The sequence below is a fragment of the Pterocles gutturalis genome, unplaced genomic scaffold (assembly GCF_000699245.1).
Source record: "Pterocles gutturalis isolate BGI_N339 unplaced genomic scaffold, ASM69924v1 scaffold431, whole genome shotgun sequence".
NCBI classification, from domain to species: domain Eukaryota; kingdom Metazoa; phylum Chordata; class Aves; order Pterocliformes; family Pteroclidae; genus Pterocles; species Pterocles gutturalis.
In genome coordinates, this window is record NW_010097522.1 from 44512 (window position 1) to 64961 (window position 20450).

The window sequence follows — 20450 nt, forward strand, 5'->3', positions numbered from 1 at the left end:
GACGCTACTCGTACATCTGTTTTTAAAGTCTCGATAGCAGCAATTAGATTTCATACTTATCGACAGATGCATGTATATCCCACGTAAAACACACACACGTTTTTGCCTGGATATGACCACGCGTTAGTTTTTGCAGTCATGGGGGCTGGGTGTGCTGGCTCCCTGTACAGTGATAGCTGGTAGCTCTCTCCTCCTGTTTGCACACTGTGTTTCTGCTTTCTGCCGAAATTCTGTATTGCAACTTTACCTCTCTGCTCGCTGTCAAAGGTGATGAGTAGTGATAACATTTAAATTGCTGTTGACCATGTGTGTGCCCAATATAAAGGACCGGGAAATAAGCACTGGGACATCACATGGAAAGCTGCAGGCATTGCACTGTTTCCGCTAGGTCTGGTTATTGACAGTTAAAGAGAACTGCATAGGATTTTTGTCAAACTCTCATGTGACTCTAACATGTTCAGCCATTTACCTTATATAACGAGTGGAATGTATTCTAGGGGGTTGTTTTATACTACTGTGCCTTGGAAATGCATAGCAAAAAACAGAGACAACAGTAAACCTATTTATTCTATCTGTCCATCAGAAGCTATTAGCTCAGTATTAATACATGGCCCTCGTTTGAAGACGTTATCCAGTTATTTTGTTATCTTCCAAGATAACAGATTCCAGGCAGTTACATGCATTGTTACTGAAAAAAAGAGAAATTTAATACCTTGGTTTAAATTCCGGTAACACTGTTCCTTTGACCAATATGTTGATTTAAGTTGATTAAATGTCAGATTTCTTTTCCTTAGAAGGGACTATTCCCAAGTATTCCGTTCTGAATCCGTATCTTTGTAAGGTTACTCTATTCACAGTACATTGACTATATGAATGTTTCATCCTATTTTATTGCCATTAAAAGGGGCTTCATTCTTCCATTGTGAGTTTTGTCTGAATAAATTTCTTATATGAGAGCATACAGCACTTGTAGAGAGATGCCGACAAGCAGTCTGGAGAGATCACTTTTGTACTTGCTGATAAAGGCTCTTTCAGCTGCCTTTGTGTGGAACAGCTGTGACATCTAATGACTAGTTAGATCTATCCTCGGTGAGTATGCTGTGGGGATATTCCAGAGGATATATCCCTATACTCTCCTCTCTGTATTTAATAGGAGTCGTCTAAACAGAATCAGATAGGAGCTGAAGGATGGGGGTTAGTGCATCCCTCGACGGAATCGACATTTGTTCCAGCAGTTTTGTTCTGCTATCAAAGGCTGCTGTGTTTTCTGCATAGTGAGCTAAGGCATTGAAAATTCACTTTTGATGGATCAAAAGTAGATTATTAAACTCACTTTAATGTAAGATGCATACAGCAAATGGAATCAGGAGAAAACACAGTCAAATTTGTAACATTGTTCTGAGCGAAAGCATCTTTGAAATCTCTCTGAGAGCCCACATTTTAATTGTGCTCTTTATTCATGTGGAACAAAGAGGCTAGATTAATTAATTGCTGATGGAAAAAGACAAGGGGTTCATTAAAAATTACCTCATGAGGTTGGTCATTTCAGAGGGTGTATTTCTAGATCCCAGTTTTCACAGCAGAAGACTCGAGAGACTCCTATTAAAGGCCATGGGAATGACTTTGTGGGACTTTCAGTCTAGCAATGAGAGCCGCGTAACCAGGTAGTTCTGAAACTCCCACTGCCAGTTCCTATGATGGAAGCATCTCAAGTCAGCGCTTCAGATGCTCTTATTTCTTGTGTTCTGTCGCAGTCAGTGAGGCGAGGGCGGCGTGAGGCCGGCCGGAGAGGCGGAGGGATGCTGGGCGCGCGAGCCAGGGATGGAGTTCGCAGCGTAGTGGGTACCAGATAACCTCTGCTTGGAATATGAAGGGGTTCTGGACAAGGAGAGTTTGCAGCGGAGTTGTTCAGGGTTATTTGCCAATGTAACAGCCATCTTGCATCAGTCAGGAGAGCCTCATTAAAAATTGAGTAGTGTGAGAAGCTTATTATTTTTGTGTAGTATAGGAAATCAAGTATTTTTTATGGCCATGAGTAGAAACAAAATTCAAGCTATTTTGATAAATAAATAAGGTTTTGTCTGAATGTATTATTGTCCTGGAAACTGAATGTGAATTTGAATATTTATTTTGTTTTTCTTGTGTTACTAATTTGCTCTCATTTGACTCCATGCTTCCTTTTAAATTTCCTCTCAAGGTATGCACTCTTCCTGTTTACTTGCTTTTAAAAATACCATCTGACCTTGTTTTGATAATTGCGTTATAATTCTGTTGTTATTCCAGGTCTTTGTTACTTCTCTCATTTGTTAACATGCTAATTCACTATAAAATAATGTTGTGCAAACTATCTATTTATTGAGGTAATTTGGAAAACGACATGTTGGGATAAAGCATTAGCTGTTTGTTTTTAAATTACAACACTGCGCGCTTGGACAGGTATGTCTTAATCAGAAAAAGCAGTGCTGGTATTAAAAGCTGTGATTGATTTTTCTATAATTATTGTCTGAGTAATGGACGAACATTTCTGTGGTTCACAGTACAAACCGTACAAGTATTCTCTTATTACCAGCCCGGTGTTTCTGTACTAACCCTTTCTCTCCCGCATCCCTCTACACCAGCCCCTGCAGTGGGTATAAGGAGTCTAAATATCAGCAGATGGACGGGGGGGAAATGGGGTCCTTTGGCCAAGGAGGCTGCCAGGCCATGCTCGTCCATGTTCTTGGACTCTGTCTGTCTTTCTTTCCTTCAGTGTCAGCTTTGTGGTTTGTTTTGTTTTTCTTTTGCCCCATCCTGTGCTACCACCACGTACAGCTCTGCCAGCCCAGACTGCTTCCTAGTGCTCACTGGAATACTCTGGGAGAAACAACTCTGTTGTGACATCCAGTTTTCTTTCAAGTGACCTCAGCTCTTCTGAAAACACCTAGCAAGAACCCTCACTTGCATGTAGGACCCTCAGGGCAGTGCCACCTTCCTCAGGAGACCCCGCCGTGCCCACCTCCCCTTCCTCTCAGCTCTTCTCCAGTTTTTGTCCTGTATTTGTCTGACTCAGTGCATCCAGGTTGCAGGACATTTTTGCCTTTCTCTGTGTGCAATACGCTCTATAAGTGTGCAGCTCCACACAGACTTTTTATTGTTACAGCACTGTGAGCTTGAGGTTTCGCTGGTTTGGGGGATGCTTGTCTTCTGCACATCTTCATCCCAGCAGCCCATCGGTCCTGCTAACCGCAGGGAAAGCTGCCAACCCAAGGAAGACATTTCCTATGGGAAACTGTAGGGGCAATGAACACATACAATTTTGTTCCACATAATTCCACTGAATTTATCTAAACACTCTGGCAAAGTCTTTATTTCATCTTCCTATTTCAAGACCGACTGTAAAGCAAGAGGGCCACGGGAACCCAGAAACCCCAGATCACACTCATCTTGCTGTTTGCAAGTGGATGTTTCTCTGCTGTGCCGGCCAGCCAGACTTCTCCACCTTGCTGCAGGGAGGAGGAACTCACCTCTGGGCCCTCTCTGAAGACGGAAAGTATGTTGTGAAGGAGCAAACAAAAGGGAGATGAATTTGCCTGACGTCACTATCTAAAGGCGGTGTTTTAGTTGGGTGTCTCGGTTCCCTCCAGTTGTAAGACAGATGGGCACCTTCAGACTTACCCACATTACAGCAAGTGAGATAAATCTCCTTCTGAGGGTGTCTGTCTCCTCTCTTTTCCTCTGCTGGCTGTGAAGGGAGCCTTACACAGTGAGTTAATCAGGCACTGCTTTGTACTTGGCTAAAATTTCATCAGCCCATGTAAGAGGGTAATTTGCTGTGTAGGGTATCAAGTTTTGCAGAGGAGCTAAAGCCAAGACCCTGACTGGTAAGGGAGCTGACCAGAAAGGACTTTAGCCATCTGCACAATCCCAAGATACTCACTTGATACCTACAAAGAATGTAGATTGAGGTAGAGAGATTCCTTGACTTACTACACTGTTCTGGATTTATATTTCTGCAACTTACCTTTGCAGCTGCTCAGTAGCCTTCTATCAGGGAGCACAGCTGCAGCACAGCCCAGGTTGGAACTCAGAAGCCTTTTATCCTCGTGGGAGGCCCTCAAGAAAGGCAGGAAAGCCTCCTCTGATTGTTGGTGATCCGGTGGATGTGTGCCTGCCCTGAGAAAGCGCAGGCAGGCCAGAGCAGTGACGATGTCTCTGAGTTCACGCGTGGAAAGTCATTGCTTCCTGATGGACAAAGAGCTGACGCTTCACTCCTCAAGCTTCCCTAAGCTTTGTAACCACCTGAACCGCCTTGCACTGTGGTACGGACCTGATGCAGCAGTCCCCGGGGTGCTGACTGCGCCAGCAAGCGGTGTGTGCTGTATGATCCATAGGAACCCGCCTGCATCTGCCCTCTCCGGGGGAGCCGCTGCTGCAGTTTCTTGGGCAGAGGAGAGTGGGGAACAGCAGCACTCCATCTCTTAGTTTGTTTCTCCACATTCCTCTGACCTGTTCCAGATTGCTCTCTGTTTTTATTGTGTTGGCAATTCTTTTTCTTTGGTGTGTTCTTTAATGTTGGGTGGATTTTTTTTTCCTTTTTTTTTTTCCTAATTTAACATGATTTTTTTAGTGGCTTGGGCAGTCTCAGGCTCTGGCCAGGACTAGGCAGTTTACCAGCTAAGTCACCTGTGTGGGTGGGGGCACATCACCAGACTTTTGCTTTTTTCCTGTCTCCATCTGTTGGTAGGACAACTTGTACCCACTGTCTGGGGATGGCACTGAGGGGCTTGAAGGAAACAAATAACCAGGTAAGAGTTTTGTGGCTTTCTGCTTCTTCCCTTCACATGAACTGAGGACCACAGCACCCAGGTTCCACAGATTTAATATATCTTCCTCCACTGGTATCAGCAGAGTTAAGGGAAAACATATGAAATAGCTTTGTGTCAGCTCCTGAAATGGTTCCTGGCCAACACACCATGTTTGAAGAATGAGTGCCATACATGGCACTGAAATTCCCCACCCAGCTGAGCGGCGTGGCACTGGCATCCTTCAGCCTCGAATGAATATTTTGAGCCTGATGTTCAATTGCTTTAAAGCATCAAGAGCTCTCTCTGACAGGGTCTAGACCTCCTGACCACTAGGCATTTTGTAATTATATGTTTACAAATAGGCTTTTTTTTTCAGTCCTTTATGGTATCCTTTTGAAAAACAGAAAACACAACAAAAACGGAACACAATTTTTTCTCTGCTTCCTTCTCTCTTGCCCTGATGGTTATAAAGCATGAATGCCCTTGAGTTGGAGCAGTGCAACATGCAAATTTTAATTAACATAAAACATAAACCAGCATCTCTCCTCACTTCAGTATGCAGACTCAGTCTGTAATTCCTGCCAGGTTGTGATGAGAGAAGGACACTGAATCATTTTTGGTTTATTCCTTTGCACATTTACTCAGATTCCCTTTTGCAGTTTACTACATCTTACATTTTGAGAGTCAATGCAGAAAAAGGCACATTGGTGTCCTCCAAGCTGGGCAGCTACCAAAGAGACCCCATGCTGGCGTATTGCAGAGGAGGAGACAAAAGTCTTCTGGCAAAAGACTTCTCCAGCAAAGGGTCTGTGGAAGTCAGGAGAGCTTATTCCTCTCCAAGCCTCCAGTGGGGTTGGCTGAGATGAATCATTTCTCAATTGGCTCTCCTTGTTTTCACTGAAAGACTGGAGAGAGAGTTTAACTAGGTAAGACCAGGCGCAGGCTGAGTTTGCTCTCCTGAGGAAGGCTGTCAGGAGCTGGCTCACAGGTGCCTGGAGGATCTGGACAAAAGGGTTGTGCATGTGAATTTTTCTTCAATGAAGGAAAGAAAAAAAAAATCCAGAAATGTCTTCAAAGCAATTTGATGATGTGTGTTTTTCCACAGATCTCTCTCAGGGCGAATTGTTGGAGGAGTCTGGTGGTTCTTCACTCTCATCATTATCTCTTCCTACACTGCTAATCTTGCTGCCTTCCTTACGGTGGAGAGGATGGTTTCTCCCATAGAGAGTGCAGAGGACCTGGCGAAACAAACCGAAATAGCCTATGGCACTTTGGATTCAGGCTCAACCAAAGAATTCTTTAGAGTAAGTCTGTTAAATCTCCCTTAGAGCTTTTCTAAACTGTAAGTGCCTCATACATGGTTTTAGTCATTCGGTTTTACCCAACTGTAAGAGCTGTTCTGGGCAAAGCTGCTTTGTGCAATCAGGACAGGCCTGAGTGCAGATTTTAATATCAAAAGGCATTTTATCAAAAGTCATTTTATCAAAAATGGGTGGTTTTGTTCAACCTGAAACATCTCAAGATGGAAAACCTGACCTCTGCTGTCATGGGAAGGGTTTTTTTTTTTTACACCCGTTTCAGAACCTCGGCCTGATGAGCAATAATGCAGTCGTTAGCACAATATTTAGCAAAGAAAACTCTTGGAGGAGTGATGCTCTTGACCTACTTGCTGTGTGCCCAGCTGGCAGCCGTTCATGCCATCCGACATCGGCGGATGGGAGGCGTGTGTTGCCATTTGTTTCTATATGGTGCATTGATTGCTGCAATTGTTGTTGCTGTGTCTTCATCGCTCGCCAACATCTGTCTGTGGCTGTATCGAGCAGTCAGGGGTGAAGCTTGTACCCCAGAACACTGGTGTGTATTCACCTTGGCTAGGGAAGCGCTGGGTTTGTGATATTTGGGGGGTAGGGAGGGAGTATGCACTTTTATTTAAGATCATCCTTTCTCCACTTGCCAAGCCACTAGCTGAAGTGCAGAGGGCTTGGTGAGGGTCATTAAAAACTCTAAATGTGACCTCAGACCACTTTTATGTATCTAAAAACATTGCGACCTGAAAAGCTCTTTATTTCTGGCCTTTGCAAGGGCGAACTGAAATGCTCAGCCCTTTCAGGGAGCTCTTGGTTCTCTCTCAGCAGTGCCAATCAGATGCCATTCAAACCAACATATTTTTTTTTTTTGTGTGTAGAAAAGTGGTCAGTGCTGCAGAACCAATTATTGCCTGTCACACACTCTGGCCAGGTGCAAGGGTGAGGGAGGAGGGAGACAAAAAACCTTTCTGCTGTGGGCTGGTGAAATACTGAGTGCTCCTTGAATTTGCTTAAGATGTCAATCCATGACCATACACACACACATACGTGTATGTGTACAGCTGATGTAAAGCTGGAAGTGAATGCAAAGTTATTTTGTGAAGCTTTTGTACTTTGCCTGCCTTATATGTAATGTCGTTATGTAAAAATACTCCGTAGTTCTTAATTAACTGTGGTGGCTTGCACGTTACTATGGCTTCTGTTTGTATTAAAACCCTCTAAGATAAACACTGACCTTGTAAGGGTGACACGAGTGTGTAAAAATTTGCATTACGCTTAATTATCAGCCTGAGGCAGTATCATCTGCACAGCGAAAAGGAGTTGAGCAGACCTGTCAGAAGAGGTAGCACAACTTGATTAGGAATATCGGTGCTGTTTACAGTCACTCTACTGTTCTGAGGGGGAAAAAACCTTCTTTTGAATATCCTGTTACCGCTAATACAGAAAGAGGGATTGTATGAGGGTGTTTCTTCATTTCCTTAATAGTTTGACATAACAAGGAAATCCCTTCTCACCCAGAGATCAAAGGAATGAGTGTTTCATGTGAAAGGATACAAAGTCTAGTAAATGTATGAACACTTTGTTGTGCTGTGATAGTCTCGAGGTGAGCTGTGACTCTCTCTCGGTGCTGGAGAAAGCGGGACTTCAGATGAGGATGATCTGTCAGGAGCTGCCAGCTCCATCGGGCAGGGAGAGGAGTGGGGTGGGAGGGAGGAGGGCAGAGCCCCAGCAGCGGTGGAGTGGGGCTAACGCCTGTGCTGGCCCATCCAGATGGACCGCGTGGGAGGGAGAATGGGCCCTGGGCGGTGCTTCTCTCTCCTTGGCGTTCTCAAGGCACACGGTGTAATTTCAGTTGTGTTAACTTTTGCAGAGTCATTAATTTGAATCGAGGGATGCAGCCATGAAACTGGCGTGATTAGAGTCTTATTCAGTTGATTTGAGAAGGGTAAAAGCTTTGCCTTAGATTAAATGCGTATGTTCACATAAATACTTCATTGTACAGTCTTTATTAGCTACTTAATAAGACGGTAGTGATGGCTGAAACTTGAAATAACTCTTAGAGGATACTTGGCTTCTGAGCAGCTGCTGCACAGCCTGTGCATGTGCTGTGGTTTGGGATGCTTCTCTCCCTGTAAGCGCTCTTCACTGCTGCTAGAGCATCAGTGGGAGTGATAGTGGTCTGAGTCAGAAAAAGCTATGAATTCTCCTGGGTGCAGTGTGATGCTTATTCCCTCTGTGAGGGGAATGTCCTCCTCCACCCATTCCCCACCAGCAATTAACCAATTCAAGCAACAGTTGGCTTAGTGGGTGAGGATCATCTACCCAGAGAGATGCTACGCTGAGAGGATGGCTGCGTGAGCAAGTTCGTGCAGTCCATCCTTACAGTGGTTGCCCATGCGTATATACACACATTCTGGCTGTGGCGTGTGTGACTAAATCCCCCCGGAGATGGGAGAGGTTGCCTGGCCATGAGCAGGAGGTCAGCACGTGTAGAGGCACCAGGAACAGTAACTTGGCTTTGTTTTCACACAGGAGACACATGACAGAGTCCCTCCAAGATCCCACAAAGAAGCCTCTGTGGGTATATCTCTTCCTAGAGCTGTAAAGCTAAAATGTTTCTCAAACAGATATTAGCCAGATACTGATCTTAATGGCTGCTGTTGGCCAGAGAAAGGAAGAATTGCCTCCTAATGCATCCTAGAGGGACCACACATGAATGAGCTTCAGATACCCACCTTCTTGTCCATGCCTGCTAGAAGGAGCTCTATTAGAACCTTCAGTCCACAGCTCCTTTCTGACAAGCCCATTTCCAATTAGTATGACTTTAAAGTTTTCTTTTACAGTGATACTGGTCTGATAGGAACTGGACTGATACCAGCACCTTATCTCAGATGAGCAGATGGTCGTGACTTTCAGCCACTTCAGACCTGGGCAGACTCCAGCCCATGACCTGTTTCATGGTGTTGGCTGTTCCCCTAAACATCACAGTGTCTCCCAGACAGACACTATCCCAGCTATGCAGATTAAAGCTAGATACACCAGTGCTGTTTCAAGCACGCACGATCACTGCCGTCATCATGACATTGCTCTCACAGTCATAAGAGAGACTATTTTTTTACAACAGCTTCACAGCAAGCACTATTCCTGGTCCTCACTTGTTGGTGACTCTCTGTATGGGGGCATTTTTGAGCCTTCCTATATTTTAATGATTGTTGCTTGTTTCTGCTCCGAAACATTTTACCTTGTGCGTTAATTAGCTTATAAAGGCATTTAAATGGCAATCAATAGACTACATCAATTCCCTTTCAAAGGGTATTCATTCATATTGAAAGGAAAAGAAAGAACCTCTCCTTAGGTATTTATTAACATACAGTCTCAGATTAAGGACTCCAAAATACCTTTTTTCTCTTTCTTGAAAAATGGCCTGTAGTAGAAAGTAATTTCAAATCACTAAGCTACTACTTTTAAGGGTGTATCTGTTAGAATTAACATCTTCTAATACATTCAGTTAAATCTTCAGCATATCTGAGCCGCTCATCAAATGAATGTAGCACAATTTAATCCCAATTCAGCACTGAGCCTAAGTGTAGTCTAGTAGGTTTCACACCTCCAATATGCGTATATTCGAAAGACATGACCTTTACAACCAGTTAGTAATTCTTATGTAAACTTGGCTGTATTTAAACACCAGTAGAAGCAGAACCTGTTTCTAGACATTTAGAAATATAAATTGATCTTGAATTTATGATGGTGTCTTTTCATTGATGGCAGGTATCTGTGTAAAAAGGTTTCTGTAAAATAATTTGCAAAGTTTGTCTTTGGTCATTGACAAACACAGCTGACCTGCTAGTACACTTTACTGAAAACCTGCAATTTCAGAAGGTTTCCTCGGAATTGATCTGATGTGGCAAGACTTTACGGGCTGGAATATTGAGGCAGGTAACGTGTACCAAGGTCTTGCATTAGCTCCTTCTCTCTTCTGTGGGAAATTGAAGGCAGCGCATATCACACCATTACCAATGTAGTTAATCCCTGTTAACTAAAACTAAGGAAAAATTAGACCTCAAGGGACTGATAATTTGTTGTAGCACTTTGTATTTTTCTCAGCAGTGGTTTCAAGGATGTCCCTGACAAAATGACTCTGCTATCCAATGGCTCACCCATGCCTCAGATTAAATGACATGCTGCTCTGAAGTTAGTTCCTAATTTTTTCTCCCGGGAATGACATTAATTGCCATGCCTGTTAGCAGTTTCAGTAGAAAGGCCTAAAATCCTTTGAACAGGATGCTTCCTGCTCTTACAGTTGGTTACTCCTACCTGGCACTGATGTTCATGAGTAAGGGATAGAGAGTTTGGCACTGACCGTGCTTCTGCCATCGATAAAGACTTTAGGCTCAGTGCCTGGAGAAGTCAAACAGGCTGACAGCCTTCAAGCAGAGCTTGAAGATATAATTTTTTTTTCAGACATTATTTTTAGGAATTTTTTGCAACCTGGTATGAGATTCACAGCTAAGGCTAAGTTCTCCATTACTTCAGGACACATGGGAGCGATAGTTGACTTGAGGACACCGAGGAGTCTGCACATGCTTTCCCTGTGCCTCCTGTGTGAAGGTTTCACTTCTCATTGCACTTGGATAGCCTCCCCAGACTCTTCAACAATATTTTGCTCTTAATTAATGTTCTGAGAGAAGGCAATACTGTTCTTTTATGCCTTTGTGAGCACATTCAGCACTTGAAATTCCTCTTCATCAGTTTTCATAGAATCACAGAATGGTTTGGGTTTGAAGGAACCTTAAAGATCATCGAGTTCCACCCCCCTGCCATGGGCAGGGACACCTCCCACTAGCCCAGGTTGCTCAAAGCCTCATCCAGCCTGGCCTTGAACCCCTCCAGGGATGGGGCATCCAAACCAGGCTCAAATGTGAAGCCTTTCTGGACTTCATATACATATAAAATATAATGTAAAACTAGAGTTTTTAGGGCACGGGAAGTCATGTTAAGGATGGCCCCTAAGATGGCCCCCACTTTTCTCTTTTCGTGGTTTCATCAAGTCTGAATAGTTTAGCAAGAGCAGATGGAACAGCACACGATGCCTTGGCAAGAGGCTTTGTGTTTGTCTCTGCCACTCTGGTTGTCCAAGCTGAGGAAAGCGGCGAGAAAAGGCATGTGAATATGGTAAGGGGACTGGTGAGGTGTCTCTTGGAAAGAACTTTGAGTACAACTTGTTTAGCTGGTAATACTAAGGCTGATACAGAAAACGATTTGTTAAAAAGAAAATACACCAGGCAGATTAGCACCAAAGCAGAAGATAAACATATTTTTGAAAAAACAGCAAATAAACAAATGAATGGGTTGACCTGAAATTCCGTGGAAATTAGAAATACATTCCTTAAACCCATCAAAAGCATTTTGAAATACCTTCCACTAACAGCACTTGGGGTCACTAAAACCTCCTCTCCTGTTCAGGCAGTGCTTTATAATGGGCTGTACGAGGGGGCTGCAGTGGCACTGGTGACACTGGCAGGTTCCTCCCATCTCCAAAGAGCGACCTGTGGCTGGATCCCCCCGACTGGATCCCCCAGCAGACAAGGCTGGTCCCGCAGGCGGGCAGGCAGGAGCACAGCACAGACCCATTAGGGAGAGTGGGAGAAATAATGACCGTAACGCGTTCTGAAGCACTAGCATATTACACCCAGTTATAAGATAAAGAGCTCATTGCTTTCCTCTGATGATAAGGTTGTGTGAAGACAAGAGGTAAGGGAAATAAATTCTACTAACAAGCAGTTTAGGTAAGGAAGACTTGAATTATGAACCAATAGCTGCTGTGCGATTTTTATGCATTCTGTGCAATCAAACGATATTGAGATCATCATTAGAGCCTATTAAAAACACCATAGTGAACTCTGTGCACGCAGCACTAAGGGTTTCATCTGTAGTTAAACTCTTTGATTTTTAATTTCAAAATTTATTTCGCTACTGAAGATGAAGGACTTGTTTCTAGCCCAGCATACATACAAATGCTTTGCTTTTTGCCTTTGGATAAAACTGTGATTAACAGTTTTAAGCTTTCTGTGTTCTTGGCATCAAGCAAAACAACACAGTCATCATAACAAATGCCTGTCAAAAATATTGAAGTGTGATTGTATTTATGGACTTTAAAGAACAGAACATCACAGAAAAATGGTAGTTTCAAATACGAGCTGTATAGATCTTTGATAGGCAACACGGCAGTGATTTATCAGAAAAATTACTGTGGTTTAACTTGTTTTTTCAACACAGAAAGTGTGAAAATCTTATTCACCCATCTATTCTCTCTCCCTTCCCTGTTTGATATAGGCGGGGGTGTGCATAGATACTGAAAGGTGAATGTATGTGTGCAGAGGGGTCACAGCCTCTCCATTGCATGAATAATAGATGGTCTGCTTGGGGCGGGGGTCCCTGTAATCCATGGAACCTCCTTTCTGCCACGTGGCTAACAGGCAGTTTTAAAGACAGCAGGAAATCAAATGTGACATAATTACAAAAGAAATGGTTTCCCACAAAGTGATCTAATGTCTTTAAGCCTATGGATTGGAGAGGAAAGTGTATCCTTATAGGAACTAAAATTAGTGGCTCATCCATCATCCACTCCTTGGAAAGAAAACGTTTGGATGGAACCGGGGTTGGGGTGGCTGAACTGTTTCACTAATTTCAGCAGACAAGCCAGGATTCAACGAAACTTTCAGTCAACAATTAATAACAAATATTTGAGTAAATCTCTCTTTTATCTTCAGTAGCAGATGGCATTTGTCTACCAGCTCTACTGGTGCTTGTGGCTTGGGCTTTCCAGCTCACCTGGGTCTCAGTGCTGCTCAGAAGTTGGTCTCTGTCAGAACAGGGTCACCAGCTGCGTTCTGGAGCTGAACGGTTTCTGTGGGTCAGCGTGTGTGGACGCAGCCCGTGGGGACACCGGGCACAGCAGCCAGCAGCGGGTTAACGCCGCAACTGTGTCTGCACCACAGAGGCAAACCGAGAGCGCCTGGGGGAAAAATCACTTGCTGTTTGAATGCTCTACTTTCGGGAGAGCAGCTCTATGATAATGACAATGACATTGCTCAAGACAGCGAGGACCCTGGTTTTTCGAGTCTCTCCTCCTTTACGTAATCCTGCTGTGTCACATTAATACACGCTTGTTAGGGATTCATTTAAAATACATGGGTGCTGATAAATTACTCACAGCGCTGCTACTGCTGCTATTGCATAATTAGAAAATACATGAAGGTTTAGAAACTCTAATGATGTGAATATGAAACATCCCCTCTTGCGGTCCGCTGGGATTTCTCCATCGTTGCCTGTGTATTGGCCTGTTCTGTCGGCAGCTGAAAACTCATTAGACCTGACAGTGCTCAGATCGTGTGCTGGAAATGCCTTTCTCTGTTAATTTATTACGGGCCAAATCCAGAGGAGGACTGGTGTGCTGCTCAGCTGCCCAGACAAGACTACTCTGGTAAATGTGTCGCTGATGGAAAGATGCTCCTTAGCCTGAAGGTTGATGTAATCCCTTCCTCTGGGTGCATGCTGCATCCTGCTCCCCGGACAGATGGACAGACAGACACGCCGGCACAGCCCAGCCGTGCCGGTCCCCCCGCAGTGCCACCCACTGTCATCTCCCCTCGCAGGGCTCTTCCTGGGGGTGAGTGCTCACCGAGTGCTGGCTCTGGCCGTGAATCATGAGAGGATTCACAGACAGCTCGTCTCTGGGTAAAGGCTTTCATTTTAATTTCCCAATCAGTATTGCAGCAGGGAGGGATGGATGGCAGCAGTAAAGCAAGGAGATGAATATAGGCGTAGTCTGGAGTTCAGTGTTGTGCCAGGAAAGGAGGTCTTAAAATCTTGATTTACATTCTGCCGCTCAGGATGTTAGTGACATGTCAGCGACAGGGTGACTCTTTGCTGCTCTGTTTGTACGAGCAGTGCTCACTCCAGAAAAGCTCTTTTAAAGCAGCTACCACATGTTACCTGCCTACTGCCTGAGCTCACGTTTTTAAATTAGCCATGATACGGAGGACAAAAGTCTCAAAAGAAAACTTACAAAATTGTATTAATTTTATAAGATAAAGTTTCTTTTGTAACCGGGCCACTATGTATGTCAGGTATGGAAAAACTCATGTTGCTGAAGCCTGGAGGGTTTTTGCAGGCTGCTTCCCCAGCTGCCGTTGACCCCCTTCCCCACCACCACCTCCCCGAGCTCCCACTGGCTCGCTCCAGACGGGGGGAATGCTGACAGAGGTTTCCGAGGGCTCTCTCCAAAAGACAGTAACTGTCCTCATGGCCCTATACAGGGATGTCTGAATCGTGACGTGGGGGATCCCAGAGGAAAGCAAGCGCTCAGCCTTGGACTTCGTGGGCCTGAGCCGTCAGCTCTCTGGGCTTCATCTGCCCCCATTGGGAAAGGAAAATGCCATTTCTAAAGCAGAAGCTGAAACGTCATTAATTTGAGCAACAAACCAACATGACAGTGTCTCCCATCACAAACTTGACCGTGGAATGGTATTATTCACCAGTTCACCCTTTCTTTTACATTTATGCTTATATAGAATCACAGAATGGTTTGGGTTGGAAGGGACCTTAGAGATCATCTAGTTCCACTCCCTGCCATGGGCAGGGACACCTCCCACTAGCCCAGGTTGCTCAAAGGCTATCAAAGATTTGTGTATTCCTACAAATGTACAGACTAGTTGACGTATGCATGCTTGAACCTCACTTATCTCTGGCATCCCACAAATTCATAAACCGTGGGTACAGTTTGGTAGCTTCAGGGGTTGGCCTTGCTAAAAGAGAAATGCCCTGTGCACACTTGTGCCATCTGACCTACTTTCTTCTGCCGAGAATGTCATAAAAACCAGAGGTTGATGTATTGATGGGATTGATTTTTCTGTCCATATAGGTAAGTAAATTGCTGGCACCACAAGTTATCTGTGGCTAAAAGCTGTGGCATTGATCTGTTAGACTTTGCCCTATGACCTCCAGTAAATGACATTTCCACTTCCAAGTCTGCACATGGGAGAGGGGACCAACGGTGTCCCCTGGCCTTTGTGGGACCTATTTTTTTCTTCCCGGTAAAGAGCTTGGAAATCTCAAGCAGAGGGACCTTACTAATAATATTTATCATGCTCTCGTTATTAATGTAGCATCATCAGCCCAGCCTCCCTGTGCTCCAGAGTCGGTGCTGGGCTGGGGGCTCTGGCCACCATCATTATTAATGTAGCATCATCAGCCCAGCGTCCCTGTGCTCCAGAGTTGGTGCTGGGCTGGGGGCTCTGGCCACCATCCCTCACTCCTCCCAGAGGCAGCTGTGGCAGGGGTGACTCGATGACAGGCTTGTGGGGGAATGGAAGGGCATCAAATCAGTGCTTTATCCAAAAGACCAAGACAGTGGTAGCCACTCCATTGCAGTTTTCCATATTGAAGGTCCAAGAAAGCAACTGCCTAAACCCAATACATCTCACATTGATCCCAAGCCAGGCGGCAGCGGTGGTACCCAGTCAGTCTTCGGACATTTTTGCATTCCTGTTTAGTAACTTGCTTTTTAATGGTTCATAAGCTACTGGATTCATTAGCTGCTGTAGAAGAGCTAATTGCACACGTGAGAGAAAAGCAATGAGTGATGATAATGAAGCTGAGGTTCACACTTAACCACCTAAGTTCATACCAGTGAGGCGTGCACCTATCTAAAGGCAGCATGTATTATTCAGATTAAATACCTGCACTGGTTTTAGTACGGACCTTTTTGTTCTGTATCAGCAACATCTGCCTGCCTTAGGGCTATAAATTTCCCTCGTTAAAGAGCTATAAAGTGGTCACAGGGCTCATGGAGCAGAGGAGTGTGTTAACTCTGCTGCTTTAGGTCCTTTATTGATGTCTCTGCCTCCCTTTATGTGCATGCCGTGGTCAGGATGCTCCGTCCGCTTTGCACATGTCTCACTTCCCTGCTGTATTTGCTGCATTTCAGTGTATGCTGGCTTACTCCAAAGTGTATTAAAGTTTATGTAACCTGTACCCAGCCCTGAGACCAGGCAGCTGTAACTGGCTAATTTCTGGGTCTTCTCCCTCCCCAGTCTGCCTGTCCCATTTCTTACACTGATATTGCCCAGCATGAAACACTCTCCTAATCTTCCTTGTAGCCCAGCTCCTCAATTACTGGGGGGGGGACCTTATATCTTTCTCTCCTTACTTCTTTTTTTTTTTTAAGCTTGTTTATCACTCTCTTAGTTTTGAAGACAGAGGTAAAAAATTTAACATCACTATAACCTAAAATTTTAAGCATGCAGAGTACAAAAGGGAGAATATATAAATGAATTTTAAAAGTAAAATTGATTTGGGTTAATTTGGCTCGTGACTGGATGATCAGATGTAATAACTTACAAGAGAATATTTTAGGCTTGACTGCTGGGAAATAATTTCCTGGTGCCTATCATAAGAAACAAAGAACCATTTTGGTCATTTTAATAAAATATCCCCATGGGGTACATGAGGCAAGCATTTTGAGGAAAACCTGCAGGTTGTGGAGAAGGTGGCAGAGAGGGCAAAACATTCTAAAATAGGCGAAGGGCATCCCTGTAACATCCTTTAACTATAGAGGAAAAATGCTGTTTCTTTCAAATGTGATCGCTTCACCACTAGTCAGTAGTGGTGGAGGTGACACTTTTGCAGAAGTGCGAGACAGATGTCTGCAGAGGGGGAAAGGTGATTTGGTCAATAGGAGAAGGCTTCAGCCACAGAGATATTTTAGAGATAAATTTAACCAAAGTCAAGGAACCCTCCAAGATGTGCTGGCTTTTGCAATGTATCTCTGGGTGGTTTGGGATGTGCAGAAGTGAAACCAAGGCATCTGGTCCCGCTCGGCTGGAGCCAGGTTTGCTCGTGCTGGGTTTTTGTTGTTGGATGGATTGAAGAATTAACCCCAACTGAGAGGTAAACCTGCCTCCTCCCCACTGCCTGCCGTGTGTGCCCAGCCCCATCCAGCTGTGCTTTTGCATGCTGTGGCACGCTGTGGGCTTGTTTGATTTTTCATTTCGGTGCTGGAGCCAACCACACTTCAAAACTAGAATTAGAATGAAAGGCGGGGTTAAAATTGTGGACTGGTTGAATTAGCACCTTTTTTAAAAAATGAACGCATTGCTATGCAGAAGCAACGTGTGTTTAGGTACCAGTTAGTAATGGGCCAAGTGAAGTGACTCCTCGGCACGAGAGCTGCTGGCTCTGCCTACACCCGTGCACGGAGGTGCGTGTGGCTCATACTTCTGCATAAACATCTGCAAATAAAGAAAAAAGCCAGCGCTATTGACAAAGCAAAGGCCAGCTCTATTTATATCTGCAGGAAGGCTGCGATAATGAAAAGATGCTTTAATGTGTCCCAGGGCTTAGATGAAACACTGAAAATGTTGCTTTTAAGAAAAAAAATGATAATAATATCCCCTTGAAATCCCGAGGAAATGTGTGTGACGGACTTCTTGAGAGCAATATCAAAGAAATGAAATAGGAGTTGCAGAGCACAGGGAGTTACTGCAGTTATGGGCTTTGAATTGGTTTAAATCTTTGCTTTTAAGCTTTTTTTTCTAGATATCTCTTTAAAAGTAACACTTTAATGCGGGGGAAAATGTTTTACTGCTACTGAACCTTAGCAGCAGTGCAGATCTGTCAGACCTTACCATATTTTGGAGTGCAAATCCTTTCTCTTGGGTTGTTCCTGCTGTCCAGCCCCTCTCATGGGTGTCAGGCTCGTGGGGGGGGAGCATGCAGGCGCTGGCAAGGGCGGCGAGGGGCAGCGTGAACATCTGTAGAGGAGGACAGATGGGTGAAAATGTTCTTTCAGCACAGGATTTGCAGCTTTATAGTTAGAAAGGAAAGAAATTTTCTTTTTTAAAGTCCTTTAGGCAATTCTGGGGTGGGGTTTTTTTTGAGGCAACTGGAAAATTGGGAAAAGGAAAATATTTACTCAAAATACTGCCTTTCAGTTCATCTCGTTGGGTCTTTGACCAGCTTTATTCAAACTGCTGTTTCGTGTCCTTGACCAGGTGTAAAATACGGCTCCCAGGGCAGAAAACACCCTCGAGCACTTCTGAGCGTGTGTGCAGGTTTCCCAGCTCCTCCGGTGGCACTGTCCCTTCCTCTGAGAAGCCTCACCATAACTCATTATTTTGGCTTTATTATGAATTTAGGGGATTGGTTGCAAAGAGCAGCGCTAACCGAGCAGGATGCAGTGGCCAGGGCCCATCACCTCCCTGGTCCCTGCTCCCAGGACATCCGTGGGTCCTCGCCAGGCTGCCCCAGCCAAGCTCTGGCTGCTCCAAAACCGACACATGCCCGATGCATTTTCTTTTAACCTTTCCCTGTCAGTACTTGCTGTGTTCATGTCTAACTTGCATTTTTATCTGCTTCTACTAGACCAGACTGCTATACTCATTGAGTTAATTTGATAATAACAAGATGTTATGAAAATCCCACTTGGCAGAAGAAGAGGTGGGCATCACATAGAGATGTACTGATTTTTATTAACCACGTATTCCAAAAGAATTAAATGAAGGGAGCAAACTAAAGCTTGGGCTATTTGTTAAAGTTGAAAAGAGATCCAGTTTTGAGTCATGGAATTTGGTTTTTTGAAGCATGAATGATGATATATCATCACCCTTTGCCCTTGGAGCCGGCAACGTGCTTTGTTTGGCCCATTTGCAGCCCTGAGCGTGCTGTTGGCACTCATGAGATAACTGTTATTAGTAACAATGCACAGATGTATTGGTAATTTAGGTAGTCAGGCCAGCTGGAAGGTCTATGAAAGAACTTATCAAAGACAGATATTCCGGTGCGAGTTAGAAGATGAAAAGGAAAAGAAATTCTGTTTTTTCTGTGTAATTAAAGGCACACTCTGCAGGGGAAAACAAGCAAAAGCATATGTAGTGCATGCACAATTTTTGAAGGCTAAACCACTTTAGGTTGCTGAGAGATATATAAAAAAAAAAGGAGTAAAGTTTTATTTTTACCTTAATTTTGTCCCTTAGATGCCCATTTGCAAATATAAATGGGCAGGTGCGTTTGTATTATTTATGTTAAAAGAAGATGAAGGTTGTAAGGACAAGCACCTGGGAACTAGGACACGCCGGCACTGCCGGTGCTCACGTGGTCTCGGTGTTGGCCGGCCAGGCTGTTTCTGTTGCCTTCTGCGTGAGGGAGCCACACAAGAAGAGCAGGCAGGTCTGGGTCTGGTATGCTCTGCCTGTGCTGCCTCTGTGCTGGTTTCAGCTGGGACACAGTTAACTTTCTTCCCAGCAGCTGGTGAGAGGCTGTGTTTGGGTTTGTGCTGAGCAGAAGCTGATCACACACTGATGGGCAGAGCTGCTGCCAGGACAGTCAAGGACTTTCCAGCTTCTCTGCTGTGCCCGTGTCTGCAGGGGCAGGAGAAGCTGGGAGGGAGCACAGACCCAATTACAAGCCCAGGACTTGATCTTAGGTTTAGGATTGAGATCCAAGTTGGTCAATGCTCTGTTCCATACCATGCACATCATGCCCAGTGTATAGGTGAGGATCTCTCCAGAAGTTCTCTCTCTTTCCAAATTGGCTCTCTCTGGGTGGTCCCTCTTCCAGGGTTGTCTCCCTCCCTTGGTCAGCTCTTGGACACTCAGGCTCTTACCTCCATTCTGGGATTGTTGTTTTGGAACTCTCCCTGCTCTGGGATCATTAGCTGGGAACGGGCTGAGCCTTGGTCATAGGGTGGTGAGCAGCTGCACTGTGTATCATACATTTGTATGTTTGTATATATGACTATTATTATCACAAAATCACTGAATCATAGAATGGCTTGGGTTGGAAGGGACCTTAAAGATTGTCCAGGGACACCTTCCTCTAACCCAGGTTGCCCAAAGCCTCATCCAGCCTGGCCTTGAACCCCTCCAGGAGTGGGGCATCCACAGCTTCTCTGGGCAACCTGGGCCACTGCCTCACCACCCTCACAGTGAAGAATTTCCTCCTAATATCTAATGTAAATCTACCCTCTTTCAGCTTGAAACCGTTATCCCTCAGTGACATGCTCCCTGCCAGAGGCTTGGCTGCGGTGCTTTCCCCGCGGCTTAAAGCCCCTGTCCTCATCTCGGGTCATTCAGTGTTTGCTGTTGCAGGAGGAAGCCAGGCAAATCCCCCAATCCCTTCTTTCACCTGTGTCAGGACCATTTCAGTCCCCTTTATATCCCCCTTCCTCCCACCACTTCTTCACTCCTGATGTGGGCAAACAAAGCCGTCCAGCCCATCCTAAGCCACGAAACGTTCTCCATTGAAATCCCTCTTGCTTGGTTTTCGTACCCCACCACTCAGCCAGCTCCTAATGAAG

General features: G+C 44.8%; 1 protein-coding gene across 1 annotated transcript in view; it reads left to right on the top strand.

Annotated features, from left to right (window-relative positions):
* Positions 1 to 20450, top strand: part of GRIA3 (glutamate receptor, ionotropic, AMPA 3) — a gene marked incomplete at its 5' end in the record, with an annotated part of 84795 nt that overhangs the window by 41430 nt on the left and 22915 nt on the right. Inside the window, one exon of the mRNA XM_010075539.1 lies at positions 5890 to 6088. Coding sequence (XP_010073841.1) covers positions 5890 to 6088 — 199 coding nt within the window. The remainder of the gene's footprint in view (positions 1 to 5889; positions 6089 to 20450) is intronic.